Genomic DNA, 10238 nt, shown 5'->3' on the forward strand with positions numbered 1-10238 from the left:
CACAGCAGGAGAGGAGAGGAGAGAGAGAGGGAGACAGTGGAACGTTCACAAAGAAGTATGCAGCAGGAGGTGAGCCGTATGGAGGTAGGATGATTTTAAGAACGTGTGAAATATAGGCGGGAGGAGCGGGGAGAAACGGAACGGCTAAAAAGCTGATAAGGGCGGAAGACAGAAAGCAAAATTAATTTCTATTTTTGGAAGAGGTATGACCAATGCTAGAATGAGTCTAAAACATGTTCAATTTCAAAGTCACACACACAAACAGTTTTGTATATGCATAGAAGCTAAATCCACAGATCATGCTTCTAGATTGCAAGTGGCAATGTAATTGCTTTTGCAGTGGATGAACGTGACTTGTGCTCCTGAGTGCGCAAGGATGTCTGCCTTGTTATGTCTTAGCTGCAGCCATTAGCCATTTGGTTTAATGGGCAATCCGAACCACAGGCTCCACTGACCCCCGGCACTTGGTAAGAGGAGCAGGCCAACCTATTAACAACGAGTGAAAAGCTCCAAGCTTACCCTATCACACGAGGCCACACTTAATTAGACTGTTTGTTCAGCAGACTCTAATGGGATGGATGGCGAGCGGGGGAAAAGGTTGACTGCTCTCCTTGAAACTGCAGGCTGAAAGACATCTGGCCAAGGACGAGACGGAGGACGTGAGGATATTAGTGGAACACGGCCTTATCATGTTTGGCGCCATCTCATTTTCCCAGGACAGATGATAATGATGGGGAGCAACAATAGACAATATTCATGAATGGTGAATTGAGTGGTTATGATTCCACTAACACAATTATTGCCTAAAATAACAGTACACAAATAATTTATCTGAAAGTCGCAAACACACTGATTAAGTTGATTGAGCATGTGCAGGAGGGAGAAACATAACGAGAGGAAGAGGGAGTAAGAGTTAATGTGTATTAAGTCAGTAAGTAACAACAGTGTGGTACATGAGGGATACAACCCCTGTATGAAATTATACCTAATTAGTGCAATCCTTCAGAAAAATTACATCTCTCTTTTTCATCCGTCCGTGCACCCTTTCAGCTCTCCTCCCTTGATCCCTTTCCCTGCACAGAAGGCTAATTAAAGGAGAGAAATTGGATATGGGCCTGTGCGCACTCTAATTCAGGGAGAGGAAGGGGGGGGGGGAGTCGGACCTGGGACAAGGGCAGTGGATCAGAACGGTGAAGCCTTGTCATTTCTGGAGGTATTAAAGGGATGGCAAGGTTAGCAGTGAGGGCAGACTGGATGAGACAGTTGAAGTGCGACGCCTCAGAACGGAATCCAAAATCTACCACACTCTGGTGCTGTTAATCCACTGCTGATTTATACCGAAGCGGATGCTCCTCTTTTACCACTTCATCAATCTCAGAAAGGCCTGTCGGACCAGAGCGTAAATGTTTATCCACTGAATCATCCTCTGTCCATACACACCGGTTTAGAGGTCAAAACAGTTGGCGGTCTGAGAGGACGCAGCGACAAATCCATGAGATCAATAACTTACTGAATATGTCCTCCATATTCACCAGCTCTTTAATGGATATTTGACTTTGAATGAAATTGATTATTGTATTACTTGTGAGCACTATCGAGTGCCCTCGTCCTGAGATACCACATTACCACATGGGTTCCGTTAAGGATAATTACTGTTTATTATAATTGTGGTCTTATTTTCATTATTTCCATTTGGCCAAAGTAATTACCATGTGCTCTGCAATTTAATTGATGTGATCTGGGAAACGCATCAGAAAAGGCAAGAACCTTAAAGGGGAACTGCACCAATTTTACACATCAAAGGCTGTTTGCAGGTCTCGGGGAGTACTGCTGCATCTTCCTCAAGTGACGTCACTTGAGGCAGTGTCGTTGGGGCAGAAGACTATAAATTTGAAGAGGAAAAAAATCTGCGGATGTGAAGTCAGAAAGACGTAGGTTTACCAGCCCTCTGTACCCCATTTCTGATCTCTGACTGTGGCTAGAGGCTCAAGGCTACATTAGCCGCTACCAGCATAGCACAGATGAATGTCCAGGCGAACTGTTGCAGTGGAGTTGCATTGTGCATAATGCTTGTGCTTTCCTTTGACAAGAATGAGTGGAATGAAAGAAGGCAATATAATTTGTTTTCAACCACCATGCATCGCGAGTGAGATAATGTTATAGGTGTTCAGTGCTTTTTTTTCCTTTTTTTTTTTTTTTTACTATATTATGCATTTTTAGCTTTACTCTTAAATTATTGTTATTTACTTCCCATTTGCACATTTGCATTTACCCTTGGCACACATTTTTGCAAACATTTGCATTGCACATTTTGCACATCATTATCAGTAGTATGGCTACCATCTTTATCGTATCTGAATAAAAAGGTGCAAAAAAGTCTCAGTTTAGCCAGATATTTGGAAAAGAAAACAAAGACAAATTGTGAAATTTTTATCCATCACAGTTTGCAGACTGATTTTCTTTTGTCAGCTTTGACCTACTGAACTTTGTGCAGTCATGCCAGCCCATAATTTTCCTTTCTAAGTTGTAATACAAAACCAAATCCTTCAAGATGTCACTCAACCGAGGGAACTATTTATGAGCACTTTTCCAGTCAAGGCTCTTGTCAAGACATCTAAAGAATTTCAGACACCAGATTATACAAACACATCCCTGTCTGTCTCCCCTCTCCCTCAGTCCGTTTTGTCTTTGCTCCTCTTTCTGCGAGTCTAAAATCCAGCTCAGGCCAGGTGCAGCTGCAGAGCTGAGCTGGATCAGAGAGCTGATGATGGATGACAGGATGATGTGTGTCCGTGTGTGTTCAAGAGGATTCCCCATGCATTATATTGAGTGACACACTTCCTGCTGTGAGGAGGTAGGGGATGATGATGGACAGGGGAAAGAGGTTAACAGCTTGCATGCTCTCTCACATGCAAATACACACATAAGATCGCCACATAATCCCACTGTGTCGCTGCAACCAAGAGGGTTAACACACTATCACGGTATTACTTTACGACAGAGGCCAGAAACACATTTGGCTCCAACACCAATGGCACCAAATGGACGCGGTCTCCAGCAGGCGACGTAACACATGCCAGAAAAACAACAAAGGGTGTATTTGTCTGTGTAAAGCTAACAACCCACACCCCCGCCTCCCCCATCGTCCCACCCACTGAGGCGCTGGCTCCCCTTCTTCTTCTTCTTCATCTGCATGTTCACACACACACACATAAACACACACACGGACCAAAACATATGCACATGCACACAGACTGGAATCCTGTGGCATAGCAGGAGCACCCCACTGGAGAGGGGCAATTATTTCACAGTTGACTGAGCACGTGACTGTGTGGCCTGATATGAAGAAAGGGTGCGTTTGTGTGCTGTGGGGGTTTTGGGGAAAGGGTCAACAGTCTAGCGGGTTGGCACTTTCTTGGCTTAACAGCAAAAAAGATCCTTAGGTTAACACTGAGGATGTAATTATTTCTAAATAGGAAGGCAGGATATCTTGAAGAAGACTACATGCAAGAAGTTCATCATATATTCTCATCCATTAATACTTTCTTAGAGGAAGCATCTGTGATTCTTATTTTTGTGTCATTTCAGCATACTCTTAGAAGAAACAAAATCCCATTGAATCGTCTTTTACTGGGACACATGATCTTCCACATTTCTCCACATGCTTGCCCCCTGCCTATGCACATGTCCATCATGTAGACACCATCGACACTCCTACAGCGGACTATCCACCCACACGCTCAGAGAGACAAGGGGGTGAGATAAATAAATAGCTTGTTTTTGGATTCAGATCCAGCTGTGTGCTTGTCTCCCTGTTTGCCTGTCAGGTTGATGGTGAGCACATATGTCTAGCAGTACACGGATGGATGGAAACCGCCCAGGAATTCTCTGCACCAGCCCGAATCTTTGGATATCCTGCATGCTGAGCTTGGCCAGGCCTGCCTCTTGGAGTGGACACACACGCACACTTGAATGCCCTCGTGCCTATTCTTGATGTGAACAGAAGCCGGACCATGCTGCTCTCTCTCTTCCTGCTCTGAAAAAAAAACCCTCCTGGATGTTGTGCACTGGACAATAGAGTGGCCCAGTAGCATCATTTGTATGGCTGCTTATCTCAGATATGACAATACAGCCAGATGTCCTGGGCGATTTAAGCAAGCGTCTGATGAATTTTATCCACTCTGAATAGCCAAACATGGAGGAAACATAATTATATAGCATGACTCACTGTGCGGCAGGCAGCAAGAGGGAAAATGTAATTTTCTCAGCAATTTACATGAAGATGAGACAAAAAATGTCTATTATACCATTTAAAATGCAGATCACCCCTTGTAATTGATAGTGTTACAGGCCTGTAGATGGTGGGCCCCCCTAACAATGAAACTGCAACCTCCTGGCGAATGAGAATCAATGCGAACATCTCCAACCAGCTCAGCTATTATTCTGTGCATACCCCACATACAACATCCAAACAAACTGGGGTCCAGGATGTCCCAGTGCGATGTGGAGAGGTTTGATGTTCCTGTCTCTCCGTTTTGATGATAGAAGGAAGGATGAGTGTGTCTCTTTTTCTTTTTTTTTTTTGATTACTTTCCCAGCAGCAGTCAACATTTATCTAGTTCTGTAAAACATTTGGAAAAGTTTGAAATGTCTGACATTTCTAATAAGTCTGTGCCCTCACATGCATCTATGGATGAGGACTGTTAAGCCTTTGTATATTAGCGCTACAGTCTCTCTCTCTAAAGTGTAAGTGGTACACCACACTGTCAGGGTGGCGTCACTGCCTCGGGCCCTGATTAAATTAATGATGCTAAAGTAAACTATGGATTAATTATAGATAGCCCAATGTGTCACTCGGCATATATGCATATCTGAGTGTCCTACCTGCAGCCATGCTAATGAAAAGCTAACCTGCTTCAGTAGACATGGGACAGATGGAAAACACACTTGGCACTACACACATGCTCTCACACGCATTACTGCCCTTAAGCTCAGAGACACTCTGATTAGGCTTCACTTAAGTTTGTTAGTCTGCAGGAAACACCAGCCAGCTTAGCGGAGGAAAGAGAGAGCTGTACAACAACAACAACAACAACAACAACAACAACAACAACAACAACAACAACAACAACAGCAGCAGCACAAACAATCCAAAAATACTGCAAGCTTTTGTCCCCGAAGCTGGAGAACTGGGTACTATTTCTCTTAAGATGAGGCTGCATGAATGTGACCACATCTAATAAAGATGTTTTCATTTCTAACATTTCTCTCCTAACTATGCTGATATTCTAAATACTTTCATTTATTTTTCCACACAAAACACTATAAAACATGTTTCTGTTTCCAGCTTCTAGTAGGTGACGATTTGCTGCTTTCTTCTGTTTTATATTGGAATTTAATGAAACCTTTGGGGTTTGGACTGCAGATCAGACAAAGTAAGCAATCTGGAGATTTGATCGGGATTTTGATCAGCAGTTTTTACTTTTTTCTGACATTTAAGGTAGTCATCATATTAATCTGTAAATAATCAGTACTTGCAGCCCGAACACAAACACACTAAAGTGGAAACTAGATTTTCCACTTTTTGTCATAGTCAATTTGTACATGGGAATAATTCAATTTTCTGTTTTCAGTTGAGCATCTCTAGGTTTGAAGGTTATATGATGGTTAAGTTATGTTTTTTCTAACATTACTGTAAGAAAAATAAACAAAAACTCTCCTTGGTGAAGTCCTGAGGCTAATCATTCAACGGCATTTTGTCTCCATTATAAGTCAAACAAAAGAGTGAGGAACAAAGACTGCTGCCTCACTGCTGTGCTCCTGAGCTGGTCATTTATCCAGGTGAGGCAGGTGCTGGCCCACAAGTATGATATCAAGTGCAAACAGACCATGACAAACACTTACAAACACAAAAACTTCTTGTTCCAGTACAGCAAAGAACTGCAATGAATATTAAAATATTCCCAAACATTGCATCATTGAATCGCTTATCTGTAAAAGCTTTTCAGCTCTGCTTTGTGACTGCATTCATAAGTTTCAAAGTGGATTATCCCAAATTGAAGTCACTCTGACAGAAAATAAACTGTGTCCTAACAGCATCTGTAATCCTGTCTGAGACAACTTTGATAGTTTATCCTGGTCAGGATCATGAAGATCCAGCAGGTCAATCCAAAATCAAGCAAATTACAAATGCAGTGTCCATACAGCTGCACTTACTAGAGCTTAGAGTAACGCTTTAGCTGAACCACAATTCATCTTGTAATACGATTTTTTTTTTTTTTTTTTTTTACATAAGCAGTATTATTAAATTTCAGAAAACGCACATGTCCCCATGGTAAGATTGTGAGAATACTGCTGAGGTCTAATGTGAGACATAAAATCTCAAAGTACCGCCAGGTCACTGTGAACTCATTATGAATATGTGGAGCTTATTATAGTGATGGGAATAGTGCGCGCTCTTACCGTCCACAGCCATAGTCGGTCTCAGCGTGTATCTCTCCGTGGTGTCAACAGGACTCTTCCATTCTTCTGCTGCCAGATGGATAAAATGGACTGATGGTGAGGATAACGAGCGCCTCTTGCCCTCTCCAACCTGCTATGTGAGCATGGAGACAGCTCTCACTGTAGTCGCTCTGAGGGAAAGAAGAAACCTGGATCACACTCTCCCTCTCTGTCGGTTCACGGCCATTTGTTGTCCCGGACGCCGGGACTAGCCCGATATGAAGCGGCTCCTTGTGAATCTCCGCCCCCCTCTCCGTACCTGACCGGCGGCCGGGAGACAAAAGGTCATAACGCCCCGACACCAGCTGTTAACTGGATACAGACGACATACTGCTCTCTCTCTCTCTCTCTCTCTCTCTCTCTCTCTCTCTCTCTCTCTCTCTCTCTCTCTCCCACTCCCACTTACTCTCTCTCTCCCACTTACTCTCGCTCTCTCTCTCACACACACACACAAACAGGCACACACTCACACCCCATTTTTATCATTATAGCCATATAGGCTGTACCTGCAGTCTTTTTTTCTTATTATTCCAGAAAAGTAAACATTTTTTATTACAAATTTAGAGAAATGACACAGAGCTGACAAAATACCACAAACAACCATCACCTCACATTAAAGCTGCTGTCATAAATTACACTCTGTCCTGCACACACACACACACACACACACACACACACACACACACACACAGACACACACACACACACACATTTATTTCATGCAGGTGCTGAGCCAAACAATAAATAAATAAATAAATAAATAAATAAATAAATAAATAAATAATAATAAATAAATAATAAATCGTTGGGTCATCAAGGTGTGTGTGATTGAATAAACTGTCAAGTCCATCCTGTGGGGGCATGGCTACAAACAGAAATGCTGCACATTTCCAAGCCAGACGCAATGAAACACATGCTCTGTAAGCCAATGCTGTGTACAGAATCAAATCACACAATCCAGGAAATGTTAAAAGTCAAGAATTGTAAAGATTTATTCAAAAGTCACTTGAAAAACAATCAAAGTTTGATAGCAGAGTAATGTCATCAAAAGGGAATTCTAATCTAAATATAAGATCAAAACTAAATGATTGCATTTGTCGAACTGGGTGTAATCCTCCTCTATGTTTGCAGGCTGTGGTGAGAACAGGCAAAGAGCACAAGCCTCCAAGTTTTCCAGAAAATGTCAGTGTAACAGAGATCTTCTGAAATACATGCCTTTGAGCCTGGCTGAAAGTAAAACACAGAAAGTAGTCCCCTGGGGACCCTCCATGCGGTCTCCCTTTATTGTATAGTGGGAACTGTGAAAAGTGCTCTGTGTATACTATGTCATTTTATTTTTGTAGGTAGCAAACTTGCCAACACAAGCCTTTGTCTTGCATTCACCATGACTTCTCTATGCAAACAAGCTAAATCAAAAGTGAGCCCCCATCTCAGACTAACATAAACAAACCTGCACACATTCATGAATACAGCAAATAAGTCAGCCGGCAAGCTGACAATATGGATCAGCTATGCTCTGCAGCTCTTTGTGTTTACTTTCAGTCAGACTCAGTGTTAGAGGAGTTCTGCTGATTTTTTTAAGCTTGTACTACTTGACCCAAAAGTTTCTAATTTTTCTGCTCAAATTTTGTATTGCACCTCCATAAAGTTGGGGGTCTCACAAGAAAGAGACAAAGAAAACAAAAAAAGAGAGACAAGCTTCAAAAACTCTGTATCCTACAATTTGAAACGATCGTCTCAAGAAGAACAACAGCATCAGTCATTTCAGCAAGTGGCCCAAAATAACATATGTTTACATTCAAGTGGGGGTCCTAAAAGGAGGAAGTCGAAGGAGTCATTTTAACCCAAAGCACGATCTTTCCTTGAACCTAACCACATCATTTTTGAGCCCAAACACAACCAAACCTTGTGTCACATCATGAAACACAGATAAAATGACATTGTCCTGCTGAGCGAGGCATCAGATCAGAATAAAGTGTCATTTTAGAGATCTCAGAGGGCTCTTTCAATTTGGAGGATTTATTGTATAACTCCCAAAATACAACTAAATGTCTTCCATTAGACCTTTCCTGCCTGGTGGTAGTTATTATTAGTGCCTTATCTGTCAAACTCCAAATCCATCCATCCATCCATCCATCCATCCATCCATCCATCCATCCATCCATCCATCCATCCATCCATCCATCTTCTCCCGCTTCATCCGGGGCTGGGTCGCGGGGGCAGCAGTCTGAGCAGGGACGCCCAAACTTCCCTCTGCCGGGACACTTCCTCTAGCTCTTCCGGGGGGATCCCGAGGCGTTCCCAGGCCAGCCGAGCGACATAGTCACCCATCGTGTCCTGGGTCTTCCTCGGGGCATGCCTGGAACACCTCCCTAGGGAGGCGTCAAGGGGGCATCCGATAGAGATGCCCGAGCCACCTCAGCTGACTCCTCTCGATGTGGAGGAGCAGCGACTCTACTCTGAGCTCCTCCCGGGTGACAGAGCTCCTCACCCTATCTCTAAGGGACCCTGGCACCCTGCGGAGGAAACTCATTTCAGCCGCTTGTATCCGGGACCTCGTTCTTTTGGTCATTAACCAAAGTTCATGACCATAGGTGAGGTGAGGAACGTAGATTGACCGGTAAATCAAGAGCTTCGCCTTTTGGCTCAGCTAAGCTAAGAGCGGTTCAAAAACCCCCAATGATGAAGAGCAAATCAAGGAAGCGTACGCCACCCGGGATGACGTCACCGGGGCCCCACCCTGGAGACAGGCCTGGGGTTGGGGCTTGCAGGCGAGTGCCTGGTGGCCGGGTCTTTGCCCATGGGACCTGGCCAGGTGCAGCCCAAAGGAGCGACGTGGGCCCGCCTTACCGTAGGCCCACCACCCGCAGGAAGGATCAGAAGGGGCTGGTGCTATGCGATATGGGTGACAGTCGTCGACAGGGGCCCTGACGACCCAAACCCAAACTCCAAACCCTCAGTACATAATGTTCTCTGCTTAAATGTCTCAAGCTTGACCTGAGATAACCCTGATGATGTCACAAAGGTTATGTCAGATTGGGCTTTATGGCCCAACATGCCAGTGTCTTAAATATTTTACCTGTTGCTTTTCGCATGATATAACAGCATCCGCATTATGCTTTCACATGCCACCGTTGGTGCGAATGTCATCGGGGAAAAAAACACGTCAGGCGACGTAGCATAAAGAGCAAGAAAGTCCACGTACAGTATGGAAGATGTGGGGTGGATGGATGGATGGATGGATGGATGGATGGATGGATGGATGGATGGATGGATGGATGGATGGATGGATGGATGGATGGATCACATAAACCAGGCACGTCAAAAGTGTTCCACAAAGGGCCGAGTGGCTGAAGGTTTTCTTTCCAACCAAGCAGCAGCACACCAGACTTGACTCATTTCATCAGTTGATCTGAGTGTTCAGACAGCTGATTGGTCAGACTGCCTCCTCTTGATTGGTTGGAGAAAAAACCTGCAGCCACATGGCCCTTTGTGGAATAGTTTGGACATGCCTGACATAAACACAGGACTTCTGGTGTTTGTGTCCCATGTGGAATCAAAAGTCATGCATTGAAACTTATTTTTTAAGGTGTTGGGCTTCAATGAATCAGTGAGAAAGTCAAGAGCATGTGTGGGCTGCCATCTATGCAAACACATGGTCTTTGCACGAACCAAGAAACAGAAACAAGGAAGAGATCCACTGGATGCTTGCCAAAAAGCCTGAAAACAGCCGTCCT

At 43.9% G+C, this 10238-nt stretch overlaps 1 protein-coding gene across 1 annotated transcript in view; it reads right to left on the minus strand.

Annotated features, from left to right (window-relative positions):
* The window catches only part of samd10b (sterile alpha motif domain containing 10b), a 47245-nt gene extending 40376 nt beyond the window's left edge, over positions 1-6869 (minus strand). The window contains exon 1 of the mRNA XM_070968499.1: positions 6463-6869. Coding sequence (XP_070824600.1) covers positions 6463-6475 — 13 coding nt within the window. The 5' untranslated portion in view covers positions 6476-6869. The remainder of the gene's footprint in view (positions 1-6462) is intronic.
* Positions 6870-10238: the final 3369 nt, after the last annotated feature.

Source organism: Chaetodon trifascialis, chromosome 8 (assembly GCF_039877785.1).
Source record: "Chaetodon trifascialis isolate fChaTrf1 chromosome 8, fChaTrf1.hap1, whole genome shotgun sequence".
NCBI lineage: Eukaryota > Metazoa > Chordata > Actinopteri > Chaetodontiformes > Chaetodontidae > Chaetodon > Chaetodon trifascialis.